General features: G+C 39.8%; 1 protein-coding gene across 1 annotated transcript in view; it reads left to right on the forward strand.

Annotated features, from left to right (window-relative positions):
* The window catches only part of LOC108801113 (anthrax toxin receptor 1-like), a 47421-nt gene that overhangs the window by 23165 nt on the left and 3858 nt on the right, over nucleotides 1-20398 (forward strand). Inside the window, exons 4-11 of the mRNA XM_018573066.1 lie at nucleotides 2084-2182; nucleotides 4239-4308; nucleotides 6022-6100; nucleotides 9061-9156; nucleotides 11366-11404; nucleotides 16019-16117; nucleotides 17962-18129; nucleotides 19046-19126. Coding sequence (XP_018428568.1) covers nucleotides 2084-2182; nucleotides 4239-4308; nucleotides 6022-6100; nucleotides 9061-9156; nucleotides 11366-11404; nucleotides 16019-16117; nucleotides 17962-18129; nucleotides 19046-19126 — 731 coding nt within the window. The remainder of the gene's footprint in view (nucleotides 1-2083; nucleotides 2183-4238; nucleotides 4309-6021; nucleotides 6101-9060; nucleotides 9157-11365; nucleotides 11405-16018; nucleotides 16118-17961; nucleotides 18130-19045; nucleotides 19127-20398) is intronic.

The raw sequence follows: 20398 nt of genomic DNA on the forward strand, positions 1-20398 counted from the left end.
GGGGGGGGGGGGGGGGGGGTGTCTTATTCTGCATTAGTGTGTGCGTGTATGTATCCTGGCCTTGGGGAAGCAGAAAGAGTAAATCCGGCCCTGGGTGTTGGGCTAAATGGGACGTCACTGGGTACCGCTTCCTCCGCTGCTCTGCCAGGCTGGCCACACTGAACTATCATGGCAGAAAAGCAGTGCCTGCACTGGGGTCAGTCAGGCCTCCGCGGGAGAAGAAAAAGTATCCAGTGTCCCCTGAGTTAATTGAGTTTGAGATCCCTGCTCTACTCCTTGCTTTAAGGAGTGTGAATGAGTCCTAATAGCTGAAGCTTTTTTTACACAGATTCCATGTCTCTTAGTATGTAGATAGAAAACCAAAAAATCACAGGAGTTCAGCAGGCCCCAAGTGAATGAGCTAATTGCTGGGTGTAGCATGATGTTATCATGCCATGACCCCGAACATTCTGCCTTCCACATGTTAATACAGTTCCTCTATACATATTCCGGTGTGTAGGAAGGCTTCTTCATCCCAGTTTACACAAATCCATGTTTCCCCGAAGTGAAACAGTAATTTCATCACCCACATCCCATCTAACACTTTCTAGAGGGCTATATTCTAGGATTTCCATCAGTGATAAAAGGGCTGGACTACCAGTTTGCCAACTCTGACATGTGTTAAAAAGTCTGGTGTGAGCTCCTTCTGGCTGCTAAATATCAATGGAAACTTACGAAATGAATTTCAGACTGCTATTTGCAATTACAAGTGATCCTTTGTATCCAATTTCCATCATCTAATGCACAACTTCTCACTGATTTGTGTGGAATACTGAGAGCTTGGACATGGCTGCAGCGGTTTTGGGTTTGGGTACCTCAACATGTGACTGTCCCTTCCAACAGATAAATCTAAGCCTCAGAATTTGCAAGGTCACCTTTTGAATATACTTCAGTTATAGGGGGGGGTCTGTCATCCAAGGCTATAATTTGCGGCTCACCCTTTCCACAGTTCCAATGCTGTCAGGGAAACTTTCTCAACGGGAGACCTCTCGAATCATGTTGGTCACACTCTTGGGGGCCACTGCAGCATCAGGGCATGCAGAACACAAAGACCCATAGTCAGATACGTCCATACCATCAGCAGGTCCTTCCCATGACAGTCCAGCTAAGCTATTTTCTTTAGAGCTTGCTAACAACTCCTGTACGCAGACATAGCCTTGCCGTATTCTTGTCAGTAAGAATGGGAGACAAGTCCAGCATAGTTGGTTGCAGAAAACATTTACTTGAACTTTTAATATTGGCAATCTATACAATATGGGCTAGTTCACACCAGATGCAGTTGTGATGCAGCCCGTTCAGTTTGGCAGCTGCATCCAAAGCATGTCACAATGGGATTTCTGGTGCTCTATTCACACCATTGCAGTCCGGTCCAATGCAGTCAGAAAAAATGCTGCTGACCTCATTTTAGTTGATCACATCGGAATGCATCAAAGACACATGCAAACGCACACGAATGGACTAGATTGCACATGAAAGGCCATTTGAAGCTTTTAAAAAGAAAACACGCGGTAAAATTGCACCCAGACACATGCTGTTATGGTGTGAACTAGCCCTTAAATTCCTGAGAACTAGCTGCTGTGAGTTAGTATACTTTTGCACATCACCATTACTCTTTACATTGCTTTATTAAGTTATACATAAAGTTTTGCTGGTTGTATGAGATTTTGTTTTAAACAGTATGAATGAGTCTGAGTTTATTGGCTACACCATGTCTGGTCATAGCAGAAAGCAAGGCTGATATGCGATGTCTGGGACTGCTTAAATCCAGAAGGTGGTAATTCCTAAAGTCCTTATTTACAGGACAGAAAAAACCCTAAAAGAAAAAGAAAATGCTTTTGGGGTTAAATAATCCAATTTTCCATCCCACCTTTGCATCTAGCTAATATTGCTTTAAATGCTTGTAAAACCTATAATTACTAAAATTCACAGTCATGTGATACTCTATGACACCTCTTCCAGTGCTGGGGACTGGCCATGGATATACTTTAACATGCTAATTAGGTATATCCACCTATTTAAACATTATTTTGCTCTCTCATTACAGAGTCCTTCCAGGTGGTGGTACGAGGAAACGGTTTCTACCATGCCCGAAATATTGACCAAGTGCTCTGCAGCTTTAAACTCAATGACAGTATTACTATAAGTATGAACAACTTCTAATGCTTACTTTTGCTATATGGAAATCTTGCATTTAATATTTTATGCTGTAAAATAAGGGTTATTTCAAACAAGTGGTGAGCATACTCATGCAGAAACAGCTGACAGCGCTGCATTTCCTATGCTAGACAGGCTCCATTCATCACAATGGGTGATTTGACTTGTCATTCTGACACAGCAGAAGTGAGCAAAGGATGGATATTGGTGGTTGGGAAAAGCCCAAGATTGCATCTTTGTGCACACCATTGTCCATTTCTGTGCTCAGCTGTACAGTGACTGAATGAAAGCTCCATTCATCCACAACCATTAATGGAGTCTTCTTAGAATGCTGTAGAACTTTTATAACTTTATGCACTTTCTAGCAATAGAACCCCTTTTAACCAGCTTCAAAGGACAAAACTGACCAAACAGATCCAGGCAATCTACCACCATGCCTTATATATAGGTATATACCCTATCATTCATTTTTGCAGTCAAAATCTGGTAAAAGGGCTTGAAAGGCTGGATTATGATCGATTTGTTTTCATTGTTTACATGTTTCGATAAATGAAGCCTGCCTTGTTTAGATGGGCGGCAGTCTCCACCACCCTCTGTACAGCGATCCGTGGTGGATACCTTTTTAGAGGGCGGTAAAGCAGCGGCTACCTGAAGTTCAGGGGGCCATACTGCCACCTCCTGAATGCAGGTTTTTTTTTTTTTTTTAACCCCAATGAGATTTTCTACTGAAATACTGTATTGTTGGTACGCATTTGCGGAGCAGTCCCATGTAGAGGTGCACCGAAATGGAAATTTAAAAACCGAAACACAACCGAAATAAAAAAAATTGTCAGGCCCGAAACCGAAACTGAAAATTTTTGTTTTTTATTTTAATTTTTTCAAATATTTAATTTATTTTTTAATAAACTTTTTAATTTTTAATGTATTTATTAATTTTTTTATTAAATATTTTTTAATTTTTTACTTTACTTTTAGTGGCTTCGGGGAAATATTACAGAGTCTAAGTCTAAAGCTTTCAAAATTTCATCCAGACTGGTTACTGAAGGAAAATCCTTCAGTAACCAGTCTAAATGAACATTCCTGAAGCAAATTTTGCTGTACAAAATTCTAATGGTGTACGTCTGTATAAAGAATTTGCTGGGGAGAGTAAAGCTGGCTATACACCAGTAGAATTTTGTTTAAAAACATTAGTTTTAGGAATGTTTGTAACAGCTAATGGGGTCAAATCGACAAAAGTAGTGATTAAAAAAAGTGATGGAGCATGGTGGAAAATTATTTTCAAATGCATGCATATCTAGTAATGATGCATCTAATAATGCATGTCTCATAATGAATGTGGGTTTTATATACGGGAAACTCCATTTATTCCAAAATTAAACGAAACTTCAAAGACATTAATCAAGTTTCTGATGGCATTTTCGAATGTCCTGACGAGATTTTTTGTATGAAATTTCTTTAGAAAAATCTACCAATGTATGACCAGCCTAAGTTTAGGTCTGCATAGGCGATTAACTATTTTTGCTACTAAGAGAGTTGACCAATTGTTAGCAGTCACCTAATTTGCATCACACCAAAATCAATGTGTTGCCAGTGAGATAACTGGCAACAAGCAGTTAAATCTCTCAACTAATTCTTCAGCATTTGGTTCTAATTACTTCTTTTTTCAAATTCAATCAACTTACATAACTCTTAAAGTAGATCAATGCCTAGATCATAACCCTTGCCTATACTGCCTAGTTTGAAAATAGAATAATAGAAAATTGAATAGTAATAGAATAATAATAGAAAATCCATCCAGGAGAGTAAAACCCATCGTAATGTCTGCAGCAGGTAGGAGGAGGAGTGAACTCAGATACTGTAGTGGTAGATATAAAAGCCAGCACAATTCAGTTTGGTAGTATCCACCCAAAATGGGTCAAAATAGGAGAGGATAGACTTTAAAGCAATACAAATATAGCACAAAATGTAAGTGATTCTTATATAGCAACATTTCTCTTCTGGTCACCATGTAAATGTGAAAGTAGTTGTTTTCTTCTTTCTTTCAGATGAAAAACCTACAGACATACAAGATACATATCTACTCTGTCCTGCCCCAGTTATCGAGGAAGTTGGACAGTATGTATTTATTCAGATCTATAAGAGAAAATTATTGGGGGTTTGCATCTTGGTTGTTGAGTAATTCTGCCTGTCCCGCCTAGCTCTTGGCCACCAGCGACATCACTATTTTGCTAAGAGCTGAACTGGGAGATGTGTTTGGCCTTCACACATTTCCCTCACTGGCTCTTAGCAACCTGGGATGCTCTAGCCGGAAAGGGGCAGCAGGCACTCTGCAAACAGTGTGCAGGAGAGTGGGCCTACCCCCCCCCCCCCCCATGTGACCCAAAGAGATGCGACCTGAGGCAAGAGCCTCAGGTTGTCGCATTAAAGGGTTGGTCCTGGTTACAGCCTTGATCACAGGCCTTCTGGCAAGATCCAGGGAATACCAAGAATCCCACATTTTCCAAGAAAATGGTCATACACAGTGCTGGTATCCTCAGCATTCCCATGAGCTCAGTCGAAGGCCAGTAACATCACCCTTGCCTAGGTGCTGCGTTGAGTGTAAGATAAGTATAATTTTTATTTTCTCCAAATGTGTGTGTGATACAAGATAGATTAGCCTAATGCAGAGCCTGTTTCTTTCAGTCAGGTCAGATTTAACCAATATACTTGCTTCCGATGACCGCAATGCTGAACGGGCAGTGTGCGCGTGCGCACATTGGCCCGTTCGGCATTTGCCCCCCCTAGCATGCCATGGTTTTTGAACACGCTCCTAAGACAAAAGACATGCGACCGTACAGTAAAAAACGGTTGCACGCCCGCCATACACTTTGTGATTATCGTACGATCGCGGGATTTCCCACGATAATCGCACAGTGTATGGGCACCTTTTTAGGCTTGAATAAAGACTGCTAATTTTATATAATATGTCCAAGGACTAACTGACATTCAGAAGTGAAAAATTAGTTTCACAGTGTTGGAGCAGTGCATATAAAGGGTCATACATGATATGATTTGATATGATGGAACATAATCATAAAAAAGGTTCAGCCTTTAATAACCCCTGTATATATTGGGTCCAAAAGAAGGCAAAACAAAACCTTGTATAAAACTGTTGTCACTTCCTCCACACAGAAGGAAAAAATCCCACCCTAAGGCCTGTTGGCTAAATTCCTTGGATTACAATATTTTTTTCTTAGCTCTTAGGAAGCATAATGCTGTTATTAGTTGCATGAAAATGTTCCATTCCTTTTACATTTATTAAAGTATTCCACAGCCTAAAGCAGACCTTGCATAAACATTCAAGGTTGCATTACCCCACTGCCCCTTCTAAAAATGCTCAGTGAATGTAATAAAGAAATAAAAATTATTTAACCTACCTTCGACTCCAGTTTCTATTGTGCTCGCCTAGGCGAGGGTGACATTACTAAGACTGGGATCATGAAAGGGCTGGGGATCCTAAATCCCATGAAAATGTGCTCCTGCACAGTGCTTGAGTGTCTTCTGATGCTGAACATTTTAAAAATCCTGTGGTGAGGCCTAGTGATGTCACTGCCACCTACAGGAAGCCAGGTCTAAAGTGAGGATTTTTTACATTTTTCTTATAATTTTTTACATTTTTTTCACTGAACATTTTTATATTGGGGGGCGAATGGCTGTAACATAAGCCGGCCTTGCATTTTAATATAAGGCCCATTTTAAACCACTCTACTGCTGTAAAGAACCCCTCTGCACTCCAAGTTTTCAAAACTGTTACTGAAGTTTTAATGCTGGTATCTGTTGTCTTGTCAGGGTGGTATACCTGCAGGTCAGCATGAACATGGGTCTCACCTTCATCTCCAGCTCTGTGAGCATCACCAGCACCCATTGTGTGAGTATCTGAAAAAGAATCGAAAGAATGACTATTATTTTAGTCAATATCCTACTTTCTGGACTTTCTTCCACTTGGATTTTCATATATTACAGAGAATGTACAAGGAGAAGTGACAGTTTTAATTATTTTGTTAAGATCCAAACCTTTGGTAAATGTTTTTATAGAAATGTTTTTAAAACAAATTATAGAATTGGGTGAATTTTATTTTAACTTTTATTTTCATTTTACAAGTATCTAAACAATTATTTTAACAATAATAAAACTATTTTGTTTTAAATTGGTAGCATTGGGCACATCCATGACATTGGTGTCATAGAGCATCAGTAAGAAAAAACACAACAGAAGCTGTTTGTTTTCAGACTATCTCTCTCTAATTAAAAAGTATGTATAGAGCCATAGAGAGGGTAGAGGAGTGATTCCAACTTTATGTGTTCTCATAAAAACGTTCTTTAGTTTTAGATAGAGTGAGGAAAGATTAGAACCCCTGTAAGGTTTTTACTTCTAACTGGGGCTCAGTTACAGAGATTAACGTTCACGTCCTGTCCTGCTGACAACATTTTAACAAGACAGAAAGTTAGGGAAATTTGAAACAGGGACATAATTCAATGTCTGACCAAGGTTTTAGCTTACCACTTTTCTACTAAAGTATTTTATTTCTGTCTTTGTTGCTGTTGCATAATTCTCCTCACTTCCTGTCTGATGAGACCATTGTAAAAAAAAAAAGTTTTGGCTGGATATACACAAGATTAGGTTATTAAGAGTTAGAAAAAAGAACCTGATGGGTTGTAATAGGTGCATATTTAAATATTCATATACAAACATTGCAATACCTGGTTAAAAAGAGAAACATGTTTTAGATTAACATTTTTAGTCCTCAACATAAATAATAAAAAAATATATTTTACCAGTGAAGAGTGCTCTACAGCATACACAGACATTTTAGACAATTGTGCATTTCCAATCTTGTGACAAAAATTTGAGGAAGGCCTTTTTCTGTTTTCATTATGACCCTGTGCCTAAAACCAGCTGCATAAGGACATGACTGAGAACTCAGTCTTACTACATGTTTGGAGCTCTTCTTGATCACCTGACCTCACCAATGCTCTTTTGGATGAATGGACACAAATATGCACAAAAACACTCCGAAATCTTGTGGAAAGCCTTCACTAGAAAAGTGTAGCTGTAAAGTGTGGATCATATTATTGGCCTTGGTTTTGGAATGGCATGTCCAACAACCTCATATGAGTGTGATGGTCAGGTGTCCACAAACTTTTGAGCATATATACGATTTAGATAAATAAAAAAATACTATACCTTCCCTTTAAGGTGAACCTATAAAAAATACCAGAGAGTGCCACCCTGCCTTCTTCTAATGGATGCTTCTACACCAAGTGTTTTAGGTTGAGGCAGGTATTTGGTTATTCGCCTCTAGTAGCTATATACCCCAACACACTTTTGTGCATTGTGAGAAAATTGGTCTCAAAACAAAATACCAAAGAAAGAAGGCACTAATGAAAACATTCCCTCCTAACTCAACAGCCACATACATGACCTTGAGCAGTGCAGCTAAGGGCTCAGTCACACTAGATGCAGTGCGTTCCGGCCCGATTTTGGCTGAATCGCACTGCCTCGCATTGCGGCCTGCTCACTTTTTAGTGGGGTAGGAGGGGGCGTGGTGGGCCATTCAAGTGAATGTCGCCATAGCCACGCCCTCCGGCCGCAATGCGATGCGCCACACGGGATTGCAAGGCACATTGTGCCTGCGGTCCGAACCTGTGCGGTGCGATCAAAATGCTACAAGCACTATTTTGATCGGACCGCGCAGGGCAGGACCACAGGCACAATTGCGGCCGGAGGGCGTGGCTACGTCGCCATTCACTTGAATGGCCCGCCACGCCCCTCCTACCCCACTAAAAAGTGAGCCGGCCGCAATGCGAGGCAGTGCGTTCCAGCCAAAATCGGGCCGGAACGCACTGCATCTAGTGTGACTGAGCCCTAACCCTGTTCAGAGTTGTCTCTCTGGGACCAGTGTGCAGGCTGTGAACTGGAAAATGGCTGTTTTGCTTGTTGAGAGAGTACTTTTAGTCATTCAAAGCTAAAATGAGAACTAGAGAGGCTGAATTGCGATGTATATTCAGCCTCCCTTTAAAGAGATCACTTTGCTATGTTATGCAGTTACCTAGAAGAGGGAAAGGGAGCTCTCTGAACCAGAAATATTTGTCTTACTAAAAACTCTTTTACTGTCCCAAACTGTTTTTTGCCATAGTTCTTTTTAGAGTCACAGGAGGACATATACTAATGTCCTTCTGAGACCCAAAATGCAGCATATAGCAGGCTATTTCCCACTATATGCTGACAAAGCAACATTGTCGGGATCCACCCCGCTACCTGATTGACATTTGGCTCTGCCTCTCTAGATTCAAAGCCACCTGTGGCCGCCCTCTCCCCCATCCGTCCCTCCAGTCAGCGCTGAAGAAACGAAAGGGGAGGGGAAATCCCTGCAGGGAGCGGTGATTAACAGTCACCGCTCTCTGCAGGGAGATGATCGGGAACTGAGCGATCAGTGGTATGTGATCGCTCAGTCCTTGATCAATAGTGCCGAAGCGTGACAACTTCAGTGTCACACGTCGGCTCTAATTATGGGGATAAGTGTATTTCACTCTCCCCATAATTCTCCTTTGAAGGCAGTCACAAGATCTCTGATAAAAGGGAGGATAAGAGTCCAATCAGAGCCACTAACAAGACAGCTTTACCTGAACATCAGCATCTAAATCACTCCCAAGTAGATCACACAACTCACGCTTTGGTATTCAGTAAAATTATTAATCACTGTGCTAGCCAAGAGTTCAAGTGTTCTGCAAAACAGCTGAAATGGAAACCCCTGTGACAAAAGGTAAAACTGTTCATTTTCAACTTCTGTCTTATAATATGTTGTTTTCTTTTAATAACTTTCACAGAACACAGGGATAATCCTATTTATTGTCTTGCTGATCCTATTCATTCTACTCCTTCTGGCTCTGCTCTGGTGGTTTTGGCCACTTTGCTGCACTGTGGTGAGTGTTTATGAAGAATATATCTTGCATATTGCCAGAACAATAACATTTCATTTTTTAGCTTGATATATTATAAATTCAACCATAATGAATTATTCTGTTTTGGGTAGAGTGTGTTTACTCACTGGGTTTCTGCAGGTGTCTTCTAGATCTTCAGTGAGATCTTCCTCCCACCCTCACATATAAGTGACAGCCGCTAATGGCTAAAGTCACTGAACCCTGCTTGAGTCTTCCAGAGTATCCAGCAGGCTGCAGCTGACTACATTACTAAGAATACAGATAGAAGAAAATAGTTAAAGTGACATTAAACCCTCAGATTTTTTAACATAAACCAATACTGTAATGTGTGCCTTACTGTAATCCATGGTTGTTTCCCTTCCTTTTGCTGCTCTTCCTTTTAAATCCTTCGCTCTTCTCATGCTGGGGGAGAACTTCCCTTTGCAGCTGAGTGCCTCTTCCTGTAGTGCTGGCTCAGGTTGTGAACCTGCACACAGACACCATGTATCTATTTCAGAGACAAGGCAGTCTGCTGCAAAACAGAAGTTCTGCCCAGCATGAGAAGAGATACAGATTTAAAAGGAAGAGCAGCAAAGAGAAGGGAAACAACCATGGATTACAGTAAGGCACACATTACAGTATTGTTTTATGTTAAAAAATCTGAGGGTTTAATGTCACTTTAAGGTTTACCTAAACCCAACTAATACAATCTCATATAAGATGTAATGTGTTACTATCATTTCAAAAGTAATCTGCAGCTTTCAGTAAAAGAATACTTTGTGATTGTTCCATGAGGGTCCTTTGTTTAAGCATTTTCTGTTATAAAGTGACAACATTCTGTTCCCTTCTCCCAGTCGTGCTCTTGCATTGCCACCTTGTCACAGGGGCTTCAGATGGAGACTACAATTGGGAATTTCAGCACACATTTGTCACCATCTGCAAACCTGCCCAGAAAAATGCCAAGCAGTCATTGCTGCTATGCATGCATTTAGGCAATAAGTGGCAGCAGGACAAAAGCAGCTCTGAGATGTAACAAAGAAGTAAGGTGAACACACTTCTTCAGACTGGACTACCTGACGCGTCTTCTTAACCCCTTAAGGACCAAGGCTTTTTTTTTAGCCTGTTTTTTTTTAGCCCGGTTATCAGATCGTAGAAGCGACCTGGCGGCAGCTGAACCGCCAGAATCACTGCTACTGTAAAGCCGGCCACCGGCTCTACAAAACTGAACAGACTCTCAGCTGCTAAAAGCCGCCAAGAGTCTTTTTAACCCCTTCAAGCTTCATGACGGGATTATCCCGTAATGGGTCGTGAAGGGGTTAAAGAGAAACTTTACCCATATCTTTAAAATAACAACAAAGTCACTTTTAGAAATGTTTAGTAATGACAATCTACAAATAGATACTTCTAGATAATTACAGGCTAATTTTTAGCATACCTTATTTTTCTTTTCATCCCCAGTCTTTTGATTGTGACCATTTTAACTAAGGGCAGATTAATATATCTCACTTTACTTCCTGGAACTTGGGCACATGTAACTGGGACATGTGCCCATGCACATCATCTCAGGTGAGAAAAATGCCTTTCCCTGAGATCTCATGAGATTAGCAATACTCTGCTGATATAACTTTCCCAGGATGCAATGCTTGAGCACGATTACATTATTTGTGCCAAAGTGGACCGGGAAGTGGAAAAATAGAAATTGTAAGTAAAATAAAAATATGTTTGTTTAGTAGAGGGAGTAGAGGTTCACTTTAAACAGGCCATACACATATCACAGGGCTGAATGAGAAAAAACACTAAATTTTTCTGAGCCAAGCTAACAGAGATCACAGTTTGGCCAAGAATTTTCAGACAAAAGTCAGCAGGGCCACCCACTGCTTGAATTTTGGCCGCGTCAGAAGGACATGGCCAAAATTTAGCAGCGTATGGCCAGCTTCAATTATTGCTGATACTTTGGGGCAAATATGACAGATCCAGGTTGCACAGAAAAAATAGAATCAGTTATATAAGGGGCCTTATACATCTGCTGATGCAGACCTCTTGACAGCCTCCAGTTTCACTGCCATCTCATATACAGGTCAATGTTTAGTAGAAAATGGTTACATTGTCATTTCTTTGCTAATAGTAAACTTTAAACTAGAACTAAAGATACAATATTTTATGCTGCTTTACTGTCAAATCTTTTACTTTTTTATTTTTTATTTTTTGGTAGGTTATTAAAGAGCCCCCACCCCCTCCTCCTCCAGAACCAGTAAGTATGGAGTACTTTTTCTTTTCTTTTAGTTAATTAAAAGAGTCTAAACAAAAATGTTTCTATTCTACCCAACTGCAGTGATCTGTAGATTTGCAAGCAATGAAGAATGCTGTCACTATTTCTAAAGATGAATGGTGATAATGTGCAAATAAGAGTTACTGTATCTCCTTGTAGGATGATTTTAGGAATATAGCACTAGTAATGTTTGTAAGTTTGTTAATCCTTGTCACAGGGAGCACTTGCATACATCTTTCCATGCTCACATGCAGGTTTTTTCCATTGAGTACTGGGGACGCTGGTTCTAATGGCTAGGAAGGCATGCTTTTTTTTTAATATACTGGGACCTCTAAAGTCCAATACCAGCTTGAGCAAAAAAGACAAATATTGATTCCCCAGCAGATACTAAAAATCAACAATGGCTGCTATTTCCAGTGCTGTCCCCAAAGTGACTTATCCACTTACCAAACCAGTGCCGGACCTTTTTTGGGGGTTGAATGCTACCCAGCATCACTTAGCACATGTCCTTGTAAACACGGGTCATCAAGGCTTTGCCTTCACCTTTGGTTCACAGGAGAACATTATTACACAATTATTACATTGGAGCCGAAGTCCCTTTGGCTATTCACTGCAGCACTGTACGGCTATTTTAAGCCATACATCGGCTGCATTCCGCTAGCTTCACTTCTCTTTAGCTCAGCACAGCCTCAGCATGTTCGGCCCAACCGAAGGGAAGAACCCACAAACATTGGGCAGTTCCTTCTCTGCTGTTCACCCCTATTTTCAAAGGGGCAGAACAGCAGAGAGTGAATTGAGCTGAGCATTCGGCTTGGTCATTCTGTTCGCTACTTCAGAGGTAGGGAGCAGAATGAAAAATGTTATGTAAAAAAAAAAAAGCAGCTTAATTCTTTAGGTTTGGTAGGAATGTTAGGAGGGACCCCGGATGTAAAAAAAAAGAAATTTGTGGGGTTGGACACAAAAAAGCTGTGACACCTTATGTAAATCTGTTGAAATGAATTGTAAATTTTATATTGCATTGGAAAAAAAAAAAATACACAAAAAAGATGTGTGGCACCATTAAAAGAAAACACCCCCAAAAACACAAAAAAAGTAATTCATATCTAAAAATTAAATGCATTCAAACTGAATGCGGATGTGGTAATGCCTGAATTTATGTAACCATAGGCTACAATAAACGCTTATTGTATATGCAGAAGTTGCTATATACGGCATGTTTGAGTCTATAATTTCCAGCAGCTTTGTTGGAAAAATACTGTAACTTCGACAACTCTAAAATGTGCCGCTGGAATTTGAGAAAATAATCTTTCTTACAGTCTTCCCTGCTGGTCCTCTCTCATCCAACACAATCTCCATTCATGATTCTAAATGTTATCTGAGCTGGTTCCTGCACCAGAACTGTATAGCTTTGCGTATGCTTACTTCCCATCTTAAGCCATCTAATGATTAACCCATTGGTTCCCAGGCATGATAAAGTTTAGTTACTATGAATGTTGATACTACAGTCAAGTGAAACTTGTATGAAAAGAAAATGCTTTGCCTTTAGTACTTTCTCACACAAAGAATGCATGCAGCATGCGAGAATTTTTATCTGAATACCTGTTTCAGGTCCAGATTTAAGAGACCAGTTGTGTGTTTACACTCCTAAACACAAATATTCATTAATCTATGGATGTTTCTAGGAGGGAGATGGTGAGTAGTAGTGCCTTATGCTACATATGCCCTACCAATACCCTGAATTCATTATGAGTTTGGAGAAAATGAGAATGATAGGATACATACAAACATACCTAACTACCCTAAGTTGTATCATCCATTCAAATCTATGGCACATTAGTGCGAGGGCCAGGCTGTCAACATGGGAGGCCGCTGCATAGGGAGTAAACAAGCACCTGGGATAGGGAGGGTGGCTAAGCTTGTCTATTTAGGGGGGCTAGGGAGGGGAACTGGGGTGTTTTATACAAATTCTGAAGTTGTCCTTCAAATATAGCTTTTTTTTAAGCTGGCCATTCACTTATATAACACACTAATTTCTTGAGTTGAGGGGTGCCGACAGGGGCACCCACAGCTTGAATTTCGTCCAGTTCATCAGGAACCGGCCAAAAATTTAATAACGTGTATGGCCAGCTTTACATCTGTTAATTGCACACAGTTATTAGACATGTGCATTCAGATTTGGACTAACCTGCAAATCAACGAAAATCAGTCGATTCTGCAGTTTGTCCGAATCCGAAATTACGGATTTAATGATATGCCCAAATATACTAAAACGATATTCGGGCATACATAAATTCGTTTTCAAGAACACACTGGTGGCCATATTGGCCGCCGGCGTGTTCTGTGCATGCCCGCCGCTATCTTAGAGGTGGATGGTATGATGTCACATGACGGTGATGCCACACACTGATCGAGCAGTGGCCAGATCAGCCACAGGCGTGTTCTGCGCATGTGTGCCACCATTTTGGAGTAGATCTTGTTATACACTAGGATGGCGGCGCACAAGCATGCAGTTTCAGTGTGCTGTTTCCGATTCGGAGGCTAGTTGCCTCCGAATCTGAAACATAAAAATGGATTTCCTTTGACGAAACGAATAAAAACGTTTTTCGTTTTCATTTGTTTCGTCTGGAAACTATTTTTTTTGTTTTGCACATGTCTAACAGTTATAAAACTATTTTTTTCTTCATAATAGTGGTCCTTTAAGTTGAGCACAGTTTGGAATCAGACAAGGTTTTTTTACCCAAAACCATTCATATTCCACATATTTTACTCTATTGCAAGCAGCCCCCAGTGACACTCTATATTATATTACCAGAAATCTAGGCGACATCCTGTAACTATAATACAAAATAAAGTTGTAGAAAGATCAATTTCAGTTTCATGACAAAATGGCTGCCAAGAGAGGCACTTTCATTTGACCTTTTCCTGTCATCTTGTACTCTTCTTCTGGCAGAAGGGATAAACTCCCCCTATGTAACTCTTTTCATAAGATGCCTAGAATATTCTGGATGTCCTATAAATGGAGGTCATACTGCCTTTCCATTATGAAGGGGATCTTTATCAGAATTTCCCAGCTGCAGGCATGGAGCCTAAGCATAGACGCCAGCTGAAGCAAACAGAAAGGACTGTGGGAAGCGAAGGAGAGTGATTAATGAGCCATATTTTCTGCTCTGAAGAAGCCTTGTATTATAGGAGCAAAGATCAGAATGTTGAACTGAAACTTGCACGGCAATTATTGAAACTTTGTCCCACTGTCTATTTATGCATTAATTGATATTGTCACACTTTTTCCAGTCTGGATATAACATTTAGTTACCAGTTTATTTCACCCCTTGCCTTCCCTGTGCAATAAAATTGTTACACTGGGAATACATTTGAAAAAATAAGATGACTGTGTTTACTAAAGTCTTTATCTACCCAGAACTGATACATGAACTTTGGGTGGAGAATGGTGGTTTTAATCTTCCACTGGCTTCTAAAATCTTTTGAGGACTTTATTACCACTGGATTTTTTTTTTACCCTTTAGGCCTCATTCACGCAGACAGAAAGGGAACTGTAAAACTAGGCAGTTGACCTGCGGTTTTACTACCCCCACCAGCACCCACTCCAACAGGCAAAAGCGGTCATATGTGACTGTTGCAATTAATGGAATCGTGCCACAACCACATGTGTAGAAAGTTGTGGTGCAATATTGCAATGGAAAATCATTAGGATAAAAAACTGCATTCAGGAGGCAGCAGTTTCGCCTCCTGAACACCAGGCAGCTGATGCCCCACCGACCTATGAAAAGCAATTGGGGTGGTTTAAGGCTACTGCCCATGTGAACTCAGCCTTACAGTGTTCATTATGGAGCTCAGTAAAGGAGTCTCTATCTAACAGTAGTAACTGGCTTGATATATTTGAGTCGTCCCCTGGAATGTTCCATTAGCTTCATGAATATGATGCAATCTCTATTTGCATGTAATACCTAATCATGTGCACGATAATAAGTATTTTTGCATGCAAATGATTAGGCGATGGAAGTCAGCAGAGCTTCACCTCATTTGCTAAAATAAAGGGAAACATCCCCGGCAAAGTGCAAATTCCCTTGAAAAAGTGAACAGCCTATTTCCCTTTAGTAAATCAACCACATAGATTTCCTGCGAGAAAAATGGCCAGTGAAGCATAGTCATTATGCATGCCTACTAAGCATAATGACTGCATATTTCATGAGCAATGCTGTCTGCATCTGCAATTATCTTTATAAATTATAAACTGCAAAAAGTTTTTCAGATTTTTTTTAAAAAAAGATTAGTACTCATACATAATATTTGCAGTAAGCTGATCATGCTTACATATACATGTGAAGAAAATAAGCAGTTAAAATCAATATCAAATCAGTCCGTGACCATGGATCACCACGGTGGATGGGCAAAGCTGGCAACTGTGCTGAAGAGATCCTGCTGGTGTTCCCAAGCAATACATTCTCAAAATCCAGTGGCTAATTTAACCTTCTGAAATGTACTCAAAATTTAAATATCAATGTGCCTTTATAGATTATAGCTTTGCAAATGAAATTGTGCCATGCCATGTGTTAATTTATTACTACTTTACTACAGGAATCTGATGATGAAGATGGATTGCCTAAGAAGAAGTGGCCAACTGTGGATGCCTCTTATTATGGAGGAAGAGGAGTAGGGGGCATTAAAAGGATGGAGGTAATGTGGGCGGAATATAAATAAGAATTTACATGGACTGCTATTTTAAAAATGGCTAATGTGCTCCTTGTATTGTTCTAACTAGCAGTCATGGTTAGAAAGATGAATATTGTATGATCTGCCACGTTAAGGTAAACCTTGCATGAAGATCCCACTTTTTTAGTAGCCCCTTACCCTCCCATTAAAATGCACTGTGAGGGAGCATATTTTTGTAAGATAAGGTATCCTCAGCTTTTCCAGAATACCAGATTTTTTTTTATTTTTAAGATTGACTAATGGGTCTACTGTATTTTAGAAGCAGTGATTGTAACTTTCACCAAATATTCTTCAGTGGAATCAATCACTGTTATTTACAACACATTCAACTAAAAAATTTACTCAAGAATGTTTGCTGAATGTCAGCGGAGCTGCTTTATAAATATGCCTAAAGTCTTTACATGAAAGTGCGACTACTGAATAGCAGGATCTTGCATTTTAATGCTAGGTAAGCTTGAATAAATTCTGTACAGGTAGAGGAACTTATTATACTCTGGCTCACTGCCAATAGGTCAGTTTGTTACATAACTACTAACACACATATTCAGATATCCCTATTAGTAACATTTGTAGCCACTTGGCAATCTATGCAATGTAGGTTTGTTTAACTGAGCTGAATTTAAAATTAAAATATGTTTAGGTCCTTCCAGCATGTAAAGCTTTTGGTTTGCTGCTGAAATATCTTGAAGGATGCTCAATTTGTAAAGGGACCACTTACATTGGCACTCGGTACTGTTTTTGTGCCAGCACATTTGCTGATTAAATTAAAATTTCTAGCTGAATATCTGCTAAGCTTACAGTAGACCTTTACCCCCTTTCACTAGAAAATCACATCAGCATGCAGCTCTGCATATATTACATGCATTAGTTAAACAAACATGTTTTTAATTTACTTACAAATAGAGTTCATCCACTTCCTGGTCCACTTTGGCACAAATTATGTAATGGTGCCCAAGCGTTGCATCCTGGGAAGATTACATCAGTAAACCATTGCTGGGAAATCTCATCTGTAATCTCATGGGATCTCAGGGAAAGGTATTTTCCTCCTCTGAGATGATGTGCATGGTCACATGTACCAGAGTTCCAGGAAGTAAAGCGAGATGGATAAGTCTACCCTTAGTAAAAATGTCCACCGTCAGAAGACTAGGGAAGAAAAGAGAAATAGAGTATGCAAAGAATAGAAACCCTGCAATTATCTATAAGAATCTGTTTGTAGATTGGCATTATTAACATTTCTAAAGGTACTTTTGTTGTTATTTTAAAGATATGGGTAAAGTTCTGATCAGACCCTAATATTGGAAAATATTGAACTGTGTGGGACAGCAGAACAGAAGAGGTATTGTTTATGTGACAGCTGTTATAAGAAGCTGGTTTTCCTCTAGGCAAAAATGCCACTTTAAATGTTTTAGCAGCTGATGAAGCTGCATATTCGAAGCTTGTAATGAACATAAAATATTCAAATTAACCGCAGATCTTATAACTTTGTCTAATGGCCACAAGATTCACAGTTTGGCTATTTGTGTTAAATGTGAACTTTGGTTGTATCCATAAAGCAGAGACACTACAGTGGTGATGGTACACTATCCATTGTCAACACCCTTCTGTTACCTCCTATATCACTACCCACAGAGATTTAGCACACATCTGGCTGCCATTATGCACAAAGAGAAATGAAAGTGCCTTCTTGGTAGTGCTTCAGGAGTGCTGTGGGCAAGTCAAAGTAGCAGCATTTTATTGTCTTATGTTTCAATGTTAAAAATGGATAAAGATGTACAACTTACAACTCCTTTGGGGAATTATTTCTGTAGGTGAGATGGGGTGGCAAAGGCTCCACTGAAGAGGGCGCCAAGCTAGAGAAACCCAAAAATGCCGTTATTAAACTTCCAGAACAAGAATATGAACCCTGGGAACCAAAACCAAAAAAATCCTCGGCACGCCGTGGCCCACAAGAAAGAAAGTGGTACAGTCCGATCAAGGTAAAGATAATTTTTTTTGTATATCCTCTGCTTTTTATAGAATAGTCCACCTTATTCTGATACCAAACTTTGAAATTAATTCTAGGAGTTTGAACTGCTAACCTGCTGCTTATATCTCTTGGAACAGTGACAGTACATGAGTTCCCAACATTTCTCCAAATGTCACAACTATGACAGAGGTGTAAATTCCCTGCCAGATTTCTAATTTGTGTTACACTATGAAGTATGCAGGAAGAGATATGAGAAGTCAGTGCAAAAGGAAAGGAAAAAAGGAAACCTGTTTACAGAAGGCAGTAGAGAGGAAAGCTAATCTCTCTCACGTATTCTTTTTGCAGTGCACAGGCTGTTTGTTAGGGTCTCTTTAGACCCACAATGCCTACATAAAGTGGCTCTCCCCCACCTCCAATGGGGCTGAAAGACCATGTTGCATCATTCTGGTTTTATATAGGGTCCTAGGAGCCCCTAAATCTAGGGTACTCAATATGCACATCTCAACTTTCTGCTGAAAAGTTCTACCACACATCTGCTAGATGAGACCAATTTACACCTAATCTGGCAACAATTGTTCTTTACATGTAGAGTGTTATTTACTCTACTTTACTCTATTTCTATTTGCCTCAATTTAAAACAGGTTGTACAGCACACCTGATCAATTATTCCCTTTGTACTATCATTTAATTATCCTCTTTTAAGTCCAGTCAAGTTGGATGTTACATGCCTTTAGTTATAGTACTAATAAACAATCCTTTCAGTGTGCATGATTGAAGAAAGTATCATGTAGTTGTAATTATTCAGGTATCTGGCTATCTTTTGAAATATGACCAATTATTAGATCGTAGTTTATAGCTGCAAAAATGATCTTTTATGGCCACATTTTGCTATTGCACGTACAATAAAATGTTGTGTTTCTTTGCAGGGTAAATTGGATGCAATCTGGGCCCTACTAAGAAGAGGCTATGACCAAGTGTCACTAATGAGACCTCAGACAGGCGATAAGGTAAGAGGGGTGACAAAATTGTCTGTCTGCTTGTCTAGGTAAATGTAGGGCATTTCCTTCCTTTTCATCCCACTTAAAAATAACTGCTGGATCTGTATATAGGATTACCGTATCCTTAAAGAGAACGTATGTTAACATCTAAACTTAAGCCAACACTTAGAAGCAGGCACTAAAAGATGCATACAAGCACCCTCTATTGTCTCAAAATCATCTGTAATGTTGTGTGGCTTGTGATACCCCAAACCTGGTCACAAGAAGCATGAAGAGGTGTTGACCCCAGTGGGGTATCTATCTTTGTCTGCAGAGTCAGAACCATGTTTATGCATCTACCTGCTATGTCTTGCCCTATCACTATTCAGTGCACCACTTCAGGAGCCAGGGGCAGAATATCCCATGGGATAGTGAAATGACAGGGCTTGCCACAAATCCAGACTCAGAACAAGGTCAAGGCCATTTTCCGTGGGGTACAGGTCACACAGGAAAATCTGGGACAAATAAAGTGTTTAAAGTTTATGCCTGGGCAAAATAGAAAAAATACATATTTAGTACATATCTGCAATACAATCTCTTTTAAAACGATGCAGGTAGAACAATACCAGCTGATGTAGATCTAAAAAATCTCATTCACATTGTGATTTTTTTCCAGCTTTGAGTCCATATTACAATCCATTATGTTTAAGCCCTGAAGAAGGGGGAGGACCTTGAGGCCCCAAAAGCTTTGGCTGTTCTGTGTTGTTGTTTGTGACCCAGTTCTATTATTAAAGGTGTTTGGACTCTCCAACTGTCTTGTTTGGCACTCTCATCAAATACTTGATGAATGTAGATCTCGTAGATCCAATGTGACTCTGAACTTCCTATTGTAAGCCGGCAATGGTGCCATGCTGCACTTAAATCTCAAGCAGTGTTGTCAGCACTATCTGTGTTATCCCCTGCTGGACTACAGAAAACCTCCCTTATGTTATTGAAATGAGGAGGTTGTGTACTGTAGTATTGAGGGGAAAACTCCAACAGGTCAGCTCACTGCAGAAAGTTAGCAGCTCACTGGATTTCTGGCAGATCAGGTATTTTACTATACTTTCTGTACATTTATAAAGAGACATAACATGGGCAAATATGCTTGCATTACAGAGATCTACTGCATATGTTCCATGTTCATTATTTTAACATTAAACAAAGACCAGATATAAATATATAAGAAAGATATTTATGGAAAAGAGAGGGAAGAATCAAAAGAGAATGTTTACAAAAAAAAGTGGGGAAGGGATGGGGAAA

Source organism: Nanorana parkeri, unplaced genomic scaffold (assembly GCF_000935625.1).
Source record: "Nanorana parkeri isolate BGI_ZX_2015 unplaced genomic scaffold, ASM93562v1 scaffold2225, whole genome shotgun sequence".
Classification (NCBI taxonomy): domain Eukaryota; kingdom Metazoa; phylum Chordata; class Amphibia; order Anura; family Dicroglossidae; genus Nanorana; species Nanorana parkeri.